The sequence below is a fragment of the Setaria viridis genome, chromosome 7, assembly GCF_005286985.2.
Source record: "Setaria viridis chromosome 7, Setaria_viridis_v4.0, whole genome shotgun sequence".
In the NCBI taxonomy this organism is placed as follows: domain Eukaryota; kingdom Viridiplantae; phylum Streptophyta; class Magnoliopsida; order Poales; family Poaceae; genus Setaria; species Setaria viridis.
This window is the reverse complement of record NC_048269.2, coordinates 26,671,074-26,690,465: the sequence shown is the minus strand read 5'-3', so window position 1 is coordinate 26,690,465 and position 19,392 is coordinate 26,671,074. Positions and strand designations below refer to the sequence as shown.

The 19,392-nt window shown below is 47.5% G+C and overlaps 1 protein-coding gene, 1 long non-coding RNA gene and 1 other non-coding gene across 3 annotated transcripts; 2 read left to right on the top strand and 1 right to left on the bottom strand.

Moving 5' to 3' along the window:
• Positions 1-1,974: 1,974 nt before the first annotated feature.
• Positions 1,975-5,749, top strand: LOC117863818 (uncharacterized). Its single transcript, XR_004642300.2, has 2 exons — positions 1,975-2,458; positions 4,845-5,749. It is a non-coding gene; the product is annotated as an uncharacterized lncRNA (long non-coding RNA).
• LOC117863817 (transcription factor EMB1444) lies at positions 3,250-8,657 on the bottom strand. The gene is made up of 10 exons (XM_034747675.2): positions 8,468-8,657; positions 7,571-7,660; positions 7,005-7,110; positions 6,687-6,728; positions 6,492-6,551; positions 4,670-6,166; positions 4,483-4,584; positions 4,225-4,377; positions 3,958-4,083; positions 3,250-3,874 (listed from the first exon to the last, which is right to left on the bottom strand). The coding sequence occupies exons 1-10, from the start codon at positions 8,548-8,550 to the stop codon at positions 3,692-3,694; spliced, it is 2,442 nt and encodes an 813-aa protein (XP_034603566.1). The 5' UTR covers positions 8,551-8,657; the 3' UTR covers positions 3,250-3,691.
• A 3,873-nt stretch (positions 8,658-12,530) lies between these two features.
• On the top strand, positions 12,531-12,664 carry LOC117866016 (small nucleolar RNA Z247). The gene has a single exon (XR_004642716.1). It is a non-coding gene; the product is annotated as a small nucleolar RNA Z247 (small nucleolar RNA).
• The last annotated feature ends 6,728 nt before the right edge of the window (positions 12,665-19,392 follow it).

Below are 19,392 nucleotides of genomic sequence, written 5' to 3'. Positions count from 1 at the left end.
CAAACATCTCCCTTGCCGAACATATATGGAAGCAACTCCTCGAATCTAATATCCATTTATGAGTAGTATTTGGTTGACTAATGATAAGTACACCATTTTCATCCTCACTTGTCACTGAGTATACTCCTCTCATAGCCTTCAAATTTTTGGATAGTCTTTTATCATGTGACCCTCTTTTGTCATAAATATAGCATGTACGACTGCCTTTGCTCTTGCCTTTATTCTTCCCATAATTCTTGACTTTGCCTGCTCCACCTGAAACAGGCAATGCTTGATCACCCGAGGATGAAGATTCATGTGGCTTCTTCAAGGACTTCGCCTACAGTAGATATGCAACTACAACTGTTGTCAGGGATAAATCCCCAGTACCATAAGGAAGAAAGAAGATGGACTCCTACTAGGATTCCTCTCTAATCCTACTAGTACTCATACCATGTAATCCTAATAGAACTCCTACCTTGTAACCGACTAGTAATCCTACCTCCTGGAGTATATGAAGAAGGGCAGGGGTACCTAAATCGACAGAACCACAACAGAGGATAAAATCCTCAACACCAAATAACCCCCAAGCGCAGGGCGCGATATGAAACACCCCAAACAGGATGTAGGGTATCACGCTACTCTGGTGGCCCGAACCTGTATAAATCCGTGTCTTGTGTTCTCGCTTTTTCGTTCGAGTTCCAGGTCCGACGATTCTCCACCAACCAATCTACTACATTGGGATACCCCTCGGTAGGTTGTCAGGTATAAAACACCGACAACTGTCGTGTTGAAGTTGAGAGTAGTTTTCTCGACGAGAATATTCATCACCAATTGCTCCCATGAGGACGGTAAGGATGAAACCAGTATGATGACCTTATCGTTCTCCTTCTATGTTCTCATCCGCACTAATCAACTGCGTGACAAGCTTGTTGAAGATATTCAGATGGTCGATGAATGATGAATCGTGCGCTTTTCTCCATGCGCAACATGAATAGTTGACACTTCAGTACCCACCGAGTCTTCTAAGCTCTTCCATAATTTATTCAGTGATTTTTTCTTAATTACTGAGTACTTTACCTTATTGAAGAGACATTGTCAAATTGTACTGACAGCCTTCTACTTCATCACCTTCCATTCTTCAACAGTTGTGCTCGTTGGTTCGTTTCCCTCAAGAGATCAATCAGTCTTTGCTGAACAAGCACATCTGTCACCACACACTGCCACACGCTAAAATTCCCTTTGCCATCAAATTTCTCTACTCGATTCCACATCTGTAACATTGTCTTGATTTCGTGCTTCCTAGCACTGCCAACCTTCTCACAAAATCAAACCAATTCGACCTCGACTCTGCTGCCACTTGTTAGAATTTGATACCACTCGTTGTGTGCAGCAGCCCCCGGATCTAGAAAGAATATTATGAGTACGACACAAGCTTGCACCATATCAAGAACAATGTTGATGAATGTCGTAGAAAACCATAGATGACGACGTTAAGGCAACCACGACAAGAGAATAGGGTTTTGACGAAGCTGACCACAAATTCTTTAAATACAACTTCCAAAAGAGTATAAGTAATTTCACTCCCTCGCAACTCTACTCGACCCTCTAGGACCATTTGATCTTGCCCTATACAAGAATCTAATGCTATAGAACTGTCTAACATATCCCTCTTAAGCATTCCTAATTGCCTCACAGGCTTTGGATGAGACCTTGGTGTTTGCCTTTGACTTGATTGATTCCTAGAGGGAGCACCCCTTGTTTATATAGTCCCCTCCAAGGTTCTCATACAAGTAGGAGTGCTACACCTAGTAGGATTCAACGCTTAGAACTACAAGTCCACAAGTCCTAATAACATATCGCATCAACTCCTAATCCAAGTAGGATTTGAATCACCGTACAACATAATTTCCTTCCCTCCGTCTACCCTGAAGCTTCTCCATCCGGAATGCAGGCGGTGGAAGCCTCTGCTTCTGCGAGCTCGCCATCGACATCGGGTGCCGACCGGCGCCACGCATCAGCCGATAGGAGCATTGCTTTATTTGAAATTGCAATCCTAATCCGGCCGCCGGCGTGGCGTTAGCCGACAGGAGCATTGTTTCATTTGAAATCGCGACCCTAATTCTGATCACGATTAATAATCGCGATCCGACTTTTTTTAGGAACACCCCTATTTTGAATCGCGATCCCATATTTTGCAGATAGCCCCCTAATATTTGCAAAGTAGTCCCAAATTTGCGCCTGCTCTCCTCCAGTCCCTTCCTGTACGGCGACGGCGGCGGCGACAGCCGCCGGGCCTTCTCCGGCTCTCCCTTCACCATTCCTCTTGGATATCCACCACCGCGGTCCTCCTACTCCGCCTCTTCATCATCTCCATCTACCTCCCCGCCCGTCGCTTCCCCTATCCGGCGGTCCGACAACGTTAACTTGCTGCGACGAGCCGACGACCGACGATGCGAATTCGTTCTCCAGTCGCAAGGTACTAATTCCCTACAGCAGATCGACCTTCCCGTAGATGTCCTTGCTTAAGGATGCGTTCCTGGTGCGCCTCCACCCACAATCCGAACAGATTCTGTCAAGTAGTTAAGAAGTTAAGGCAATATAAATGTAGATTGGTGCTGATTGAACAATTACTGATGTGATAGTGTGGTTTCCATCACAAATCAAGAATTTGGTGTGGGTCCTTAATTTGTTGTTTGCATCAGAGAGATCAACAGTAACTAGCCTTGTTTTGCTAGATGATTGTCCAAGTTGGTGCCTAAAGGTACCAGCAGATTTTTTTTTTGGGGGGTGGGGTGGGGGGGGGGGGGGGGGGGGGGCTAGATAGGTTTCCTGTGACCATTGCTTTGATTTCTGTTACAGTTCCTTTCATGGTTCTATAAATAAAATCCCTAAGATCCTACATGCATTCACGATATAATAGATGTTGATATGGCTTAATTTTCTCTAGCTCCTTTTTTAGGATTGTTTCAACAGATGGTGTTGAATTGTGCTAACTTTGATTGCTGATTGGTTTGGTTTTATTGTTAGTCAATTAGTCGTGGTGATCAGATAGACCCGAGAGGAAGGGATGCATGAATCGTAGGTAGCCATTCTCCTTTGTTGAGGTTCTGAGGAAATGTGATGCTTTTAGTGTCGTTGAATTGTGCTAGCCGCGCCACAGTATATCTGCATTTTGCTCTTCTTGCGGGAGATGAGTGCTGCTAATATGAATTAGCTCGATATAAGGATAGGCGAAACATGAAACTTCAGTTTTGGAGGATCTGTTAGTAGATATTAAGCTTTAATATCTTATTAGTCATGACATATACATTATAGAATCACAAAATGAAAATGGAGGAGCATAGCCCAGTGTGACCTCCATGAGGCTCTGCCACTGCACGCGAGCTATACAACACTGCCATCACTGCATACAGAAACACCAGTATCAAGAACCCAGTTACCCAGGCGCAAGGCGGCAACATAGGATTTCTAACTAGGCAGGAGAGAATGAAATTGGCATCATAGATCACCCCCAGTCATCATCCGGGGCGTTCATGATTTCTGCACTAAAAGCTCATGTTTGCATCAATGATATTCTTGATACTAGCATTTCTAGCAGCAGTGAGGCTGTCGGGTGTCAACACTAGGCTCTGTCAAATGCATGGAGTCCTGGCTACCAATTTTGCTATCAGTCGAGTCGCCTAATCCTATCTAATCTAAGCATCTGCAGTCACTGCAGTCTCTCAGCAACGCCTACCGGAATCGGTAGCGGAGACCGCTGATGGTCTGTGAAGGATGGAACCCCACTGTTCATGACCTTTGCCATCTGCTCGTTTGATCGAACAAGGCTGTTTTGCTCCAGTAACTGAACAAGTGACAAAAATATATCCATCCTTGTGACTTCTCTGTTTGTCTGAAAAAACAAAAATTCAACATACAGCTCAACAACTAATGGAGCTAGAAATGAGGTACATAAACCAAAGGCTTCTTCTCTACCTCGACAAGAAATCGTGCCCATATCTTGCCATCGCGGAGTTCCATCAGCCCTTTCAAGATTGTCAGACCAAAACAACGTATGTTGTCGGCTATCTCCAGAAAGAGTCCCCTTTCCTCACAAAGCATCTGCAGATTTTTTTATAGGCAAGTTGTTATATTCATATTCTGCACTTAGCAGGAGAGAGAGAGAGAGAGAGAGAGAGAGAGAGAGAGAGAGAGAGAGAGAGAGAGAGAGAGGATAGCAGTAATTAAAGTACAGTTTTTCACCTCAACAAGCATCTGACCAGGTGGTGAAAGATCCTCAACGATTATAGGGCAAACCATAGTTTTCCCAGCAACCTCATAGGCCCATGTGGCACCACCATTTTTGCCGGCATCTTGGTTGTCTTTCAGGATGACACCACTCTCTTTGTCGATCAACTTAACAACCATGACAAGTCAGCATGTGTTGTTTTAGAGGACTTTTTTTATAAGAAAATATTTCAGCAATACAAGATTAATGTACACGCATAGAAGAGAGTATACCTTTGGTTCATCAGCTTGCTTAATTTTCTCTGCATACTTGGTTACACTTTGTAGAAACAGCATATGTTTAATTGTTCGCTCCAATAAAGCATCAATGCTGCACTGTTATATTAATAATGACAGGAAGTAATGGGGGTCAGCCACTCTGAATCAAAGGAAACATGACAAACGGGTGGTTGACTATTACCTTTGCACCATTAGGGACAATCTCTCGTAGTTCTTTGACTCGATCTTGTATCAGTTGTCGGTCTTTTGGTCTAGGCCGGGTGCTCTCGCTGGCTCTAGCTCTTTTCTTGGCAACCTTTGTTCCCTCAGTATTGTTCGATTGACTGCCCTTGGAATTTGTTGTGTTGAAACTGCAGGTGTCATCCACAGATATATTTGCTGGTGGCACTGAAGTTGCCTTTGAGGAGCCATTTTGGACATTTCCAGATGTATAGCTGCTGGAGGCCAATGACGGGACTTGTGCATTGTATGCTGTTATGCAGTCTCGAAAAGGAAACTGAGGTAACTGATAATTTGAAACACAGTTAGCTAAAGCACTAGCTTCAGCCCCAAGTGGACCATGTCCTGCAGGTGGAGGCGCATCAGCACTGAGTAATTGTTCGACAGCAGATATGGAAAGCAAGCCTCTCTCCCTAGTTGACGATGGATGCTTATTGGTCAATTCTGTAGCAGACTCTGAGTGCACGTTGCCTAAATTTTGAAGGTTTCCTGCCAGTAGAACGTTGTCATCCCACCAATCTTGCACAAAGCTGTTAGTGCTAAGGTCAAGCATCATACTTTCTAGTAGACTGTTGTTTCCAGTACATTCCTTCATGTCACTGTTTGATGTTCCTGCAGTAGCTTCTTCAGATGTCCTATTTGGTAATTCAGGACATGTACTATCAGGTGAGAGGAGCTTCACACATTCTCCAGTGTCAGGTATCAGAGATTGTTTATGCATGAGGGCATGATGTGGTGTGAGGCAATTATCTTGGATTTCAGAAACACAAGGGTTGCTGCTGAATGATACAGATTTACATAGAAATCTGTCACTCTCAGTCTGGAGGCATTTTCCGGATACTGTTGTAAGTGATGATGAGAAACCAGCACTGGAATAACAAAGTTCATCAAGCCTGGAATTTGGAGAGTTGGTGGTAGTGTAATGGTATGGGGGATATGGCATGTTCTGATCAGATGATTCATTTGTCATCCTATGAAGATTGTTTGAACTTTTGTATGCTGACATTATACTGGCAATAAAAGAATCAGGCACTTTGCTAGAGTTGACTTGAACTTCAGTTCTGGCATCAACATTTTGATGAAAAAAGTCAGTGACCTTATCAAATCCTTTGAGCTCATATATAGACTTGGAGTTAACAGGCATCGCCAATATGTGAGTATCAATATTGGTGTTACCAGTAACATAGGAGGTTAAATCATTTAAAGGCCTCTGTGAATTGCTCGGAGAACAGATCGAACTCCTTATAGATTCTGCTTTCTCTATATTATCCTCAAGCTTCTCACTTTGCAATGGGTTGACTGTGTTATGTACAAGAATGTCATTTGCAGATCTCAAGGAAGTGAGGATAGGTTGCTGACTACATGCAAGAGAATTGCTTCGGGTATTCTCCATTGAAGCGTTCTTCATCTGATCAAATATATTTCTGACCTGATTAAGAAAATCTGAGCTCCTGGGAACCTGGTGAGATGTTAGATTAGAGTCAGGTTCCAAAAAGAACTGATATGTTTGTACCCTGACAAAGCCATGTTCTGCATGCTTCAGCGATTATATTGTAATTCTGAAGTTAGCAGTTCCTTATGCTCTCTGGTGAGGTGGGCTATTATTACGAATTTCATTAAGAATTGAGATATCAATCAAGAAACGCGTATTGAATGTTGAACTATTATACTCTTGATGTTTGCTTGACACAAAGCAAGTTAACAACTCATCTGTTGACAATTGATAAAGAAAACACTGACATGAGGGCGCAAAGACTGTATTGTGGAGTCTTCAAGAAACTAACCTTCCGAAAGGAACCAAATTGCACCAATCCCTGCAACTGAAGAGGTAATACTGCAATGGTCTGCATATAAGGTTCCACCCTTCAGTATCCAATTTGACATTAGACAAGATAAACAAACACTCAAAGCTGGTCTCTTTATGAAATAAAGGTTGTGTAATTTTTCAGGAAAGAAACAAGGGAATGAGAAACACCAACCTTTATTCCATTCAGGAACTGGTATTGCCACCACGTATAACCCTGAAGAAGGGAAGCTTTCGATTTGTTAAAATCAAGTATCTGCTTTAGTTGTTAAAAGAAATGGTAGCACAAGTGATAATGAATGTAAGGAAGAGGTCAGAAGAAACAAAAATTATTCTGAATGCTTTAGTGGATTTTCAGTTATTCATCTATATAATTTTCTAGACACGGTAAAAGAGCTGTAAACTCAGGCCAAAGCGTAAATGGTTGTTCAACATTCTTAATTTTGCTTTGCTGATCGTGCCAAAAGCCCAAAACAAGAGAACAGATTTATACCTCAAATAACTCTCGGTTATCTGCGTGGCTTGTCTGGTTCAACGCGTTGCAAGTAGCATCGTATATCCATTGACACTCACCGCTTATTAGAGCTTCTCCTATGATGCTGAAACCAGAGAACATATGTTTTATACTGTATATTAATGGAAAGCCAAGAAGCACTTGCAAAAGAAACAGAGTCAAAAGCAATAACACAAACATGGTTTATAAATGAAAAGATATTAGTCAAATCAAAGTATCAAACTAGCTAAACAAAATGGAGAAACCATGTTCTACCTTTTTTTTCAGGAAAAATGTATTCTCAGCAATGAACAAACTCATAGGATTTTAGGACAGTGTTAAACTGAAGATTTTCTTGAGATAAGAGAAACAGACACACAGGAAGCATGGCGATTGGTGATTGAACCTTTACGGAGCTAAATAAATCCTACTGTGAATTACCAGTGCAGCCATCAGGGTGGAAAAGGGTCTTATCAAGACTGAATATAACATTAACGTGCCCGTATCGCCGGTCCAATTGAAATATCAAGATAAAATGTCAGGCATATATAACCAGATATCCATACCCTTCCCCAATAATATGAACTTGACCGAGCATCTTCTCAACCACTGTTTTAGCCTCATCTTCGGAGTATCTCTCCCCCAATGTAAGCAACCTGGCATCAAACGCGGTACCAGTCAGTATTCTCAAAACATGTAGTAGGAGCAACTCCCTAGAAAGAAAACGTGGCTACTGCACAGCACACACCACCGCTGGAAGGTACAAGACAAAACAAAATAGGAATCAAAAAGCAAAAGTTGGACAACGAGTGACACGATGCATCATGTCCGAAGGAAAAAAGAGACATCCAAAAAGAGGAGACACGTCTTCCTGTCAAAATTTGATGGGATCACAATGTTTTGCTCAAAAAAGTTGAGGAATGGACGCAGCTTTCTGCAACCATGCCTGTCACTCGGCAAAGTTTAAAGGAACAGAAGGAGAACTCAGTCATGTCTCCCTTCCTAAATGCAATGAGAATAGCTATTTGCAACCGTGCGAACCCTTTACAAAAACTCTCGATTAGCAATAGCCAATAGGCATAGCTTCCTCTTCTGGTCGCTGTGTGCTGCGTGAATGATGTGAAAAGAATAGGGATTTGGATGCAAACTTCTGACAGAAAGAACAGAAAAGAGCGCCACGTTCTTGAAATGCTTCTATTTGTGATCCTACACATGATACGGCTAGGTCGCATGAACTTCTCGATAACTATCTACTTCTTACTGAATATGCTAAGGATGGATGGAACTTTTAGCCCGTAAGATCTAAAGGCAGATTAACGTGAAACAAGCAACCGGAAGAACCAAGAACAGGAAAATCTCACAAATTCCCAACCAATCGGAAGCTAACCAGAGAAATGACCTAGCTACATGCACCGCCAGCAAACACCACTATCTATCACCCAATCTATACTCAGACGGCTCACCGAGGGTCGTGGGGATGGAAGCGCCATACGGCCGCGTACGACCACCCTCCGGCGCGGCACAACGCCCCCAGCGCCGCCTCCATGGGTTTCCGGAAGCCGGCTGGCCGGGGACGACGCGACGCGAGCGGTGGCGCGCGGAAGCGGAGGGCGTCGAGGCGTCGGGGAGGGGCCTGATAAATACTCGGGCACGGATGGATACGGCAGACTTGCTTGTAGTAGGCTGCGGAGAGAGAATTTTGAGAAAGAGACGTCCAGTACGGCGACGGCACACGGGCACAGGCGCGTTGGGGAGAAAGCAAAGCTATTTCGCCCCGTTTCTTTAACTGTTCTACCGGGAAAACGGAGGCTGTGTCGTGTGCGCGATGAATGCTACTGGTTCTGACCACGGAGGGTGAAGGTAGCCTTGCACCAAAATACTGAGAAAATATACGACAAAAAGCACACAACCAACCAAAATCAGATGGGACTGTTAAGAGTAAAGAGGAAGAAAAGGAGAAAATGACATGTATGCATAACGAAATGGACTGCAAAATCTTCCGCAAGCTTATGGATGAATGGAACCGGTGGGCACCAAGGTTGTAACTAATAAAGGTCTAAAGCAGCAACCTTTTCCTGAAAAGACCGGACCACTGATTCATACCTATGTTCTCTGTCAAAACTCTTTTATTTTATTACTATCATTTTACCCGAATAACTATTTCATTGGCAGGTCAAAGAAGTCGTCTACAGCTAGCTTTGTACAGAAGAAAGTGTTAGTTCCCCTATCAAAAAAGATTTACTAGTACCAGAAGCTATTTGCATTCTTTGGTGCCCTCAAATTCTAGTGGACGACCTTGACAGAAAATTATTTTGGACACCAATTTCTACGCACAGTGCTAGTAATCTCATGGTGAATTTATAATATCACCAAAGCACTTCTATGATAAATCATTTCTAAGTGGTCTATCTAAATATTCATAAAGATAAGAGATGGTATTGCCTTTCTTTTTGCTAGAGAATGGAATGCTATCAGTCGCATACTCTTCCATGAGTCAACTAACATGTAGTAGGACTAAATGTTGTCTCATTATTCCAGCAAGATTTTCTCCATGCATCTTCATTACCGTTTCTCTGCTACAATGAGCTCTGCTGGCTGCCTGGTTCTTACTTACCTGATTTACCTCTCTAATATCAACGAGAAGACAATGTCTAGATGAGTATAGAAGTAGGATTTGTAAAACAAGTATATACATCGCTTTGTCAGAGAACAGAATGAGCCATCTCTGCACCAGTCCTCCAACCCTATAGCAGCGATGTATATACTTGTTTTACCAGCGCATGCAGAAGTGCTCAGCAATGTGCATGCATGTGAGCGCATCATCACCTTTCCTGATGACCCTCCAGTCCGTGTGATCTCTCATTCCCTTTCCTCTAGGGGGGTTAAGTGGTTAACCTAACCTTCCCGCCATCCCAGCCACAGCCTCCCAGAAGCATGCATGTGACCGGCGACCTGTTCACATCGGGCATCGGGCATGTGTTTGTGTGTGTGATCGCAGATGGCAGGGGTGTGGCGGTACAGGCCCACTGCCCCATCAGCCGGGAGTGGAGAGATCGATAGAGATGGCGCAAGGCCCCACGCAATTGTAGGAATCTTGACCGGGGAAGATCGCCGCGGCCGCGCCATCAGGGCAAGCCCAAGGAGTGAGACCATGATGCGTGCGCGGAGATTCCCAGACATTCCATCGGGCCAAAGGCTGGCCATGATCAGCCGAGCTGTCTCCGTGCATAGCTCTCTCTCTCTCTCCCCCCTCTCTGATCTCAGAGCTCATGGCGTGTTAGCGTGTACGGACGCTGGTGCGAGGAGGCCTTTTCAGATCGACGATGGCTTTCGTTTCTGTGCTGCTGTGCTAAAAAATGGTTTAGCTATGGCCACCATGTGAAAGTGCTGTTGCTAATAAGCCAATCATGCATGTGTGGTCACCTATGGCTATGGCTGAGAGCCGCCCTACCAAAGGAATATTTCTAGGGTTTCCTTCCCCTTTTGCAGGGGATGTCTGCCACTTGGTGATGATGGTCTCCCTTGGTGTGTCATCGTCTCATCGATCGACATGCCCCGCGTTGCCCCCTAGCTAGCCTAGCTAGCTACAGGCCCACTAACTCTTGTTTGCACATCGGTAATGGCAAAACAGGGACGGGAATTGAGAAGAACACGAGGAGGACGAGAGTGGACGACGGTGACATTTACATCAACAAAACTTCTTTTCACTTTTAACCCAAAGGAAATTAAACTTGTTTTCACATATGGTCAGAGAGTATGTGTTGTGCAACTGCAAGTAAGGGTCGTTGAGATGACCTCATACAAGGGCAATTGTTCCATGGTTATGAACGAGGGAGAAAGTGTGTTAGTGGAGATTAATTGTAGCTATAACCAACTATATGTATGGTTAGCAGGTTATGGGTAGCTAGTACTGATCAGTCGACCACACTGGACCAAGCACACCTCCCCATCATTTTTGGCACTAACCAAGCTATACCTAGGCCTATAATTCTGTCTCATGAAAGCTTTCCTAGTATTCCCAGGCAAGGTCAATGTCCCAATCACAGCCAATGCAAAAACCCTTTCCCGCTAGAGCTTTCGATCATTCTTCCCTCACAGTGAAACAATTGCATCACCAAAACAAGATGATTTCAGCTTGAGGACAGATGGTGAAAGGAAAAAAAGAACACTGCAATTTCTGGGCACACCCTAACCCTATGCAACTGAGCGAGCGAGCCTGCTGCAGCTTTAGTTTGTTGCCCTCTCTGTAGCTGCTGCCACCTAGAAAGTCGCCGTGACTTCTTTGGTGGTGGCAGTGGCTGAGGCTCACTGGCACTTGTACAAGTATCAATTGAATTTGTTGCACGGTCCACTCGCATATTGTATATACATGCCACTGTCGCCTCGCCCCGGCCCCCTCGATGAATTACACATGCTTGATTGGATATACAATAATCACACGATATAAGTAGTATATTCCGAGTGATGATAGTCGCGCACCATTAGTAGAGAAGTGCCTACCTAAATCACCTAATCCGATCTTTGATGATCACCACTCCAGATTCAGCTTTCACAGACACTAGAGGGCCGTTGTATATTTGAAATCATTCGTGCTAGTACCAATTCGTCAGGCATGATAGAATCATGACATCACATTGGTCATGCAGAGAGACAACACACTGATCTTGATGGCTAAGTACAGACCAATAATACAGTTAATATCTCCCGGTGTCTGAGTCTGACGCCGCCTTGGATGGTGAAACTGGTGGTGGATCGATCGATTGAGTAGTTCAGAGCTAGTAGCGTTAGAAGAAATCTCTCTCCATATTGTAACAAACATGGTCTCTTTAGAGATATGTTTGGCCATAGTTTGATTCTGTTGTAACTAGAGATAGAGTCCTATTTTGTTGTAACTAAATTTGGTAGTTAAATTGGCCAAACGTTATCTCTAAGAGACTATATATGTAACCTGTTATGCGGCCGATTGTGCACGCCAAATCAGCACGAACTGCTCTTTGCGCCTCTGACTTGGTAATCAGAGTCTAGATTGCTTCCACTACAGATCGATCCATGGCGTCCAGCTCCAACACCTGCAACCCTCTGTTTGGCATCCAGATCACGGAGAAGCTAAGCAAGAGCAACCATGCGTTATGGCAGGCGCAGGTGCTCACCGCTATACGCGGTGCGTGCTTGGAGGGCTACATCACCGGCAAGACCGGCGTTCCCGAGGCTGAGGTCAACGGCAACCTTGTAGATGGCAAGATCGCCAAAGTTCTGAACCCTGCCTACAACAAGTGGTTCGCTTGTGACCAGCAGGTCCTCGGGTTTCTCTTCACATCCGTGACAAAGACGTCCTTGTGCAAATCGCCGCTGTAAAGATGGTGGCCCAAGCGTGGGAAGCGGTGGAAGGAATGTTCGCCGCACAAACGTGTGCCCATTCAGTGAACGTGCCTCGCGTTAGCTACTACCAAGAAGGGTGCAATGGCCATCATTGAGTACGTCAGCAAGATGAGATCTCTCAGCGATGAGATGGCGGCTACTAGGAAGCCACTGGATGAGGAAGAAATCATCGCCTACATTCTCGATGGGTTGGACCCTGAGTTCAATCCATTGGTGTCCGCCGTCATGACAAGGGTTGAGCTGATCTCGGTGGCTAAGCTATGAGCTCCTTAGCTTCGAGAACGGCTTGACATCCAATATGGGGCGGGCTCCTCCGTCAACTCCGTCAACAAGATGCGCAGCAATGGATCAGGCGGCTGTGGCCAAGGGCGTGGACTGCCCAGTGGCTGCAGCAATCGCGGCGGTGGATCAAGAGGACGCGGGCGTGGACACAGCAATGGCAATTAGCTGTCACGCCCCTTCTACGGCAACCAGCAGTGCAACCAAGGAGGCTCCAGTGAAGGGCGTCCCCTCTGCTAGGTATGCTTCAAGAAAGGTCATATGGCTCATGAATATTGGCATCGCTATGATGAGAACTGCACCCCCGATGAGCGTCTAGTCGCCACCACCATAGGAACCTACAGTGTAGACACCAACTGGTATACCGACACTGGGGCAACAGATCATGCCACAAGCAACCTTGAGAACCTTTTCGTCCACGACAAGTACAATGGCAATGAGCAGATTCACACGGCCAATGGTATAGGTACGAAGATCATTCACATCGATACATCTATTGTTCCAACCCACACTCGTGATTTACATCTTAATAATGTTCTTCATGTTCCTTAGACTACTAAGAATCTTGTTTCTGTTCATCGCCTTGCTAAGGATAATTCTACTTTTCTTGAATTTCATCCAAATTATTTTTTTGATAAAGGATCAAGCCATGAAGACCACGATCCTTAGAGGGAGATGCCACAAAGTGTTGGTGTACTGTGTGTATTAGGGCCCAATAGGCCCATGTAAGACATCTATATAGCTACCCTCTAGGGTTAGCCCATAATCTATCCATTACCTTCTAGCATGGTATCAGACTAGGTTTAGGGTTACCTGTGACCGGCGGGCGCCGCCGCCGCCTCCACGGGGGTCTCCCTGGCCGTCCTTTACCCACCCATGGTCAGGGCGCATCTCTATGTGGCCTTTCCAGGCCACCGGCGAGCCTCGTCCACCGGCCGCCATGCTTGCTGGCGCTGTCCCAGCTGCTCAGTTCGCGTCGCCGTGGGCTCCTCCTCAGTTCGCGTCGCCGTGGGCTCCTCCTCCCGGGGCCTCGCCTGGGCCTGTTGGGTGGGACCCGACAGCCCTGGCACGCTCTTTCGGCACCATGGCCCTGACTCCTCCAGTCGGTCAGGACTGGATCGCCGATTCGGGTGCCACCTTCCACACTACGCCCGACCCTGGTATCCTCTCTTCCGTTCACCCTCCTTCTTCCTCCCACCCTTCGTCCATCATGGTCGCCAATGGCTCGTGTCTTCCTGTCACCTCCGTGGGCACTGCTCACACTCCCGGTTCTTTTCGAGTCTCTGACGTTCTTGTTGCTCCTTCCATGGTTCACAACCTTCTTTCTATTCGCCGTTTTACCACTGACAATTCCTGTTCTGTTGAATTTGACTCCTCTGGTCTTACTGTGAAGGATTTGGCTTCCCGGCGACCTCTTCTCCGATGTGACAGCACCGGGCCCCTTTACTCCCTCCGGTTTCCTGCGTCCACTTCTTCCGCTTCGTCTTCCGCTTCGCCCTCCGCTTCTTCAGCTGCTTTTGCCGCCACAGCTTCTTCCACTACATGGCACCGGCGTCTTGGTCATCCTGGTCGTGCTGTCCTGACACAGCTTAGTCGTAGGTCCGATATCCCATGTACTCGGGCTCATGATGAGCACCTGTGTCAGGCGTGCCAACTGGGCCGTCATGTTCGACTTCCTTTTCCTACCTCTTCTTCACATGCGACCCATGTTTTCGACCTTGTACATTGTGATCTATGGACATCTCCTGTTCTAAGCATTTCTGGCTACAAGTACTATCTTATTGTGGTGGATGATTTCTCTCATTATTCTTGGACTTTTCCCTTGCGTGCCAAGTCTGATACTTTTCCCACACTTCTCCACTTCTTCGCGTGGGTGTCCACTCAGTTCGGTCTCACCATCAAGGCCGTCCAGTGTGACAACGGCCGCGAGTTTGATAACACCACCTCCCGTGCCTTCTTCCTCTCTCACGGCGTGCACCTACGCATGTCGTGTCCCTATACCTCCTCCCAGAACGGTAAGGCTGAACGCATGATTCGTACCACGAACGACACCATGCGCTCTCTTCTGTTCCAGTCTTCTCTCCCTGCCCCTTTTTGGGCTGAGAGTCTTCACACCTCCACCTATCTCCTTAACCGCCTACCTTCTGTTGCCTGTCCCGCTCCCACTCCACACCACGCTCTCTTCGGTACCTCCCCCCGTTACGATCACCTTCGGGTCTTCGGGTGTGCGTGTTATCCTAACACCGCAGCCACCGCTCCTCATAAGCTGGCTCCCCGTTCGACCCAGTGTGTCTTCCTCGGGTACTCCCCGGATCACAAGGGGTACCGTTGCTTTGACCTCTCTTCTCGGCGGGTCCTCATCTCTCGCCACGTGGTGTTTGACGAGTCCGTCTTCCCTTACTCCACCACCACCCCACCTCCTTCCACCTCCGACCCTGATCTCTCCTCTCTGTTTCCCACTGACCCGGTGGACCAGCCACCGCTACCGTTCTGTCCTGCAGGTACTGCTCCGCCGTGGTTCTCCTCGGACTCGACGTCCACCGGTACTGTCCCTGACCCTGCGCTCAGCACGGGTCCGACAGTGCCGGCCTCTGGTGCTGCTTCTTCCCCTTCGCCCTGCACGGGACCGGTGGCACCGCCCGCAGCACCTGCTGTCCGGTTTGCGCAGCCCGTCCGCGTCTACCAGCGTCGGGCGCGGCCGGCTCCACTGGACCTGCAGCCGGCCCCGCCACCGCCGTCGTCGCCTCCGTCATCGCCGGTGGACTCTTCTCCACCGGCGACGCCTACACCACCACCACCTCCACCGGCCCCGACTGCCCGTGTCGCGCCGACGGTGTACCATCCGCCTCTCCTACACCGACACCCGCGTCACGTTCACCCTATGGTGACGCGACTTGCGGCTGGTACCCTGCCGCCCCGGGCTCTTTCAGCGATGCCCGGCGCGCCGCAGGTTTCTCCTGTACCCTCCTCCGTCCGCGGCGCCCTGTCGGATCCTCACTGGCGTCGCGCGATGGAAGAGGAGTACGCGGCGCTCCTCGCCAACCAGACTTGGGATCTGGTGCCCCGTCCGCCTGGCTCCAACGTCGTCACCGGCAAGTGGATCTGGACTCACAAGCGGCGGGCTGATGGTACTCTTGAGCGGTACAAGGCTCGCTGGGTTCTCCGGGGTTTCACTCAGCGCCCTGGTGTCGACTACGACGAGACGTTCAGTCCGGTGGTCAAGCCAGCTACTGTCCGGACTGTTCTCTCACTGGCTCTCTCCCGCTCCTGGCCCGTGCATCAGCTCGACGTCAAGAACGCCTTCCTGCACGGCACTCTGACTGAGACTGTTTACTGCAGCCAGCCAGCGGGGTTTGTTGACTCTTCACGGCCTGATATGGTTTGCCGGCTCAACAAGTCCCTTTATGGCCTCAAGCAGGCCCCTCGAGCTTGGTATTCGAGGTTTGCTGCCTACCTCCTGACGCTGGGCTTTGTGGAGGCCAAGTCCGATACTTCACTGTTCATTTATCACCATGGAGCTGAGACTGCTTATCTACTGCTCTATGTTGATGACATTGTCCTCACTGCCTCCAGTCCGTCCCTCCTACGGCGGATCATCACCTCGCTTCAGCAGGAGTTCGCTATGAAGGATCTGGGTGTGCTCCATCATTTTCTTGGGGTCACTGTTGAGCCTCGTCAGGCCGGCCTCTTTCTTCACCAGCGGCAGTATACTCTTGATATCCTGGAGCGAGCTGGGATGACTGACTGCAAGCCCTGCTCCACTCCAGTTGATACTCAGGCCAAGTTGTCAGAGGCCGCCGGCACTCCTGTGACAGATGCTACTGCATATCGGAGTCTGGCTGGGGCCCTTCAGTACCTCACCTTCACCAGGCCAGATATCACTTATGCAGTTCAGCAGATTTGCCTTCACATGCATGATCCCCGAGAGCCCCATCTCACTGCTCTGAAGCGCTTACTCCGTTACCTCCGGGGCACTGTGGACTACGGCCTCCTGCTTCACCGGTCTCCCTCCACAGAGCTTGTTGTCTACACCGACGCTGACTGGGCCGGGTGTCCGGACACTAGGCGCTCTACCTCCGGCTACGCCGTCTTTTTGGGCGGCAACCTGGTGTCCTGGTCGTCCAAGCGTCAGCCGGTGGTCTCCCGCTCCAGTGCCGAGGCGGAGTACCGCGCTGTCGCTAACGGCGTGGCTGAGGCATCCTGGCTTCGGCAGCTCCTTGTCGAGCTCCACACTCCTTCTTCTCGGAGCACTCTTGTCTACTGCGACAACGTCAGTGCGGTGTACCTCTCCACCAACCCTGTTCAGCACCAGCGGACCAAGCATGTGGAGATCGACCTTCACTTCGTCCGGGATCGGGTCGCCATCGGCGATGTTCGGGTCCTCCACGTCCCGACCACCTCTCAGTTTGCTGACATCTTCACCAAGGGCCTCTCGTCACCCGCCTTCACCGAGTTTCGCTCCAGCCTCAACATCACCTGTGGCTAGTTGCGTCTGTGGGGAGGCTTGTGTGTGTGCCTTTCTTTACATGTCCAGTCTGCAACTCCGCTGCGTCGGTAGTTCAGACTGCGGGGGAGTGTTGGTGTACTGTGTGTATTAGGGCCCAATAGGCCCATGTAAGACATCTATATAGCTACCCTCTAGGGTTAGCCCATAATCTATCCATTACCTTCTAGCACAAAGGACTCTATCCCCTTCCTTCGATTCATCCCAGAAAGCAGGCTTTTGAAGTTGTGAAGCCATCTCTTGCAAGGTGGCATAGTCGTTTGGGTCATCCTTCCTCCCCTATTGTTACTAGAATAGTTAGTAGCAACAATTTACCTTATTTCATCGAGTCCAATAAACAATCAGTTTGTGATGCTTGTCAAAAGGTAAAAATTCATCAATTGCTTTATCCCAAGTCATCTAGTTCATCTAGCTCTCCCTTGGAACTTATTTATTCTGATGTTTGGGGTCCTACACCAGATTCTATTGGAGGAAGGAAATATTATGTTAGCTTTATCGATGATCATAGCAAGTTTGTTTGGATTTATCTTCTCAAGTCTAAATCTGAAGTTTTTCAAAAGTTTAATGAGTTCCAAAGCATGTAGAGAGGTTGTTCGATCGGAAAATTAAAACTATGCAAACTGATTGGGGCGGGGAATATCAAAGACTTCACTCCTTTTTTTAGAAAGTTGGCATCTCTCATCACATCTCATGTCCTCATGCACATCGACAGAATGGATCTGCAGAACGAAAACATCGACACATTGTTGAAGTTGGCCTAGCTCTTCTAGCTCATGCATCTATGCCTCTTAAATTTTGGGATGAAGCTTTTCTTGATGCTACTTATCTTATAAATAGAATTCCTAGAAAGGTTATTAATTTTGAAACTCCTCTAGAGCGCCTCTTCCATCAAACACCAGATTATTCATCCCTTAGAGTGTTTGGGTGTGCGTGTTGGCCTAATCTCCGCCCATATAATAAACACAAGCTTCAATTTTGGTCTCAGCAATGTGTTTTCCTAGGCTATAGCCCTCTCCACAAGGGGTTCAAGTGCCTAGATGTGGCTTCAGGTCATGTTTGTATCTCAAGAGACGTTATCTTTGATGAAAATGAATTTTTCTTCTCCAAGTTGCATGCAAATGCAGAAGCTCGCCTCCGTTAGGAAATTTCACTTCTTCTTGAACATCTTCTTAATCCTACCTTTTCTAGTGTTGGGGCGAAACAATTAGATACTGATGCGTCTGATTTTCTTGATTCTACTAATGATTCTGGTGAAAATTTGGATGAAAATAGTGGCTCCGACACAGCAAATAATGATGCAGGGAGGCAAACCAGTTCTAGCACGACCACCGAAGCTGATCCGGCATCAGCTCTGGTGCCAGATTCAACAGGATCGCCCTCGGGATCCGAGGCTATCCTGCCTGAGCAGCCGACCACATGCCTATCTCCCGTAGCGCCCGAATCTGCGCCCGCCACATCACCCTCCGTGCCACGTCGAAGCGCGTCTCCACCTGCGGAGGAGCGGGTGCGCCTACCAGACGTAGCCATGCGCCCTGGGCTGGTCGGGAGCACCATGGGAATGGAGATTCTCCCACCACCGCATGCAGGATCTTCTGCACCACCGAAGGAGCCTACTTCATCTGTTGTTGCTGACCATCCAGCACCTAAGGTATCACATCCCACGACTCGGCGTCAAGGAGGAATTCGCAAGGAGAAGGTATATACTGACGGCACTGTTAAGTATGGTTTTCTTATTGTTTCTGGTGAACCGCGTAATCTAGATGAAGTCATGAATAGTAAAGATTGGAAAGCTACTATGGATGATGAGTATATAGCGTTGATAAAAAATAAGACTTGGCATTTGGTTCCACCTAAGAAGGGGTTAAACATAATAGATTGCAAGTGGGTGTATAAAGTTAAGAGCAAATCTGATGGGAGTCTTGATAGATATAAAGCTCGCTTGGTTGCAAAGGGGTTCAAACATAGGTATGGAATAGATTATGAGGATACTTTTAGACCAGTTGTTAAAGAAACAACTATTAGAATCATATTGTCAATTGCTGTGTCTAGAGGATGGTGCTTGCGTTAATTTGATGTGCTGAATGCCTTCCTTTATGGACTTCTAGAGGAGGAGGTGTATATGAAACAACCTCCTGGGTATAAAGAAAAGTCTATGACTGGGTATATTTGCAAGCTAGATAAGGCTCTCTACGGTCTAAAGAAAGCTCCAAGGGCTTGATAATTGAG

Bases quoted from the DNA above. Each gene is read 5' to 3' on its own strand.
- LOC117863817 (XM_034747675.2), bottom strand. From the start codon at position 8,550: ATGGAGGCGGCGCTGGGGGCGTTGTGCCGCGCCGGAGGGTGGTCGTAC. The intron at 7,661-8,467 runs GTGAGCCGTCTG...GTTTGATGCCAG, and splicing joins TTCCATCCCCACGACCCTCG to GTTGCTTACATTGGGGGAGA. The intron at 4,378-4,482 runs GTATACTCTCTT...ATGGTTGTTAAG, and splicing joins AGCAAGCTGATGAACCAAAG to TTGATCGACAAAGAGAGTGG.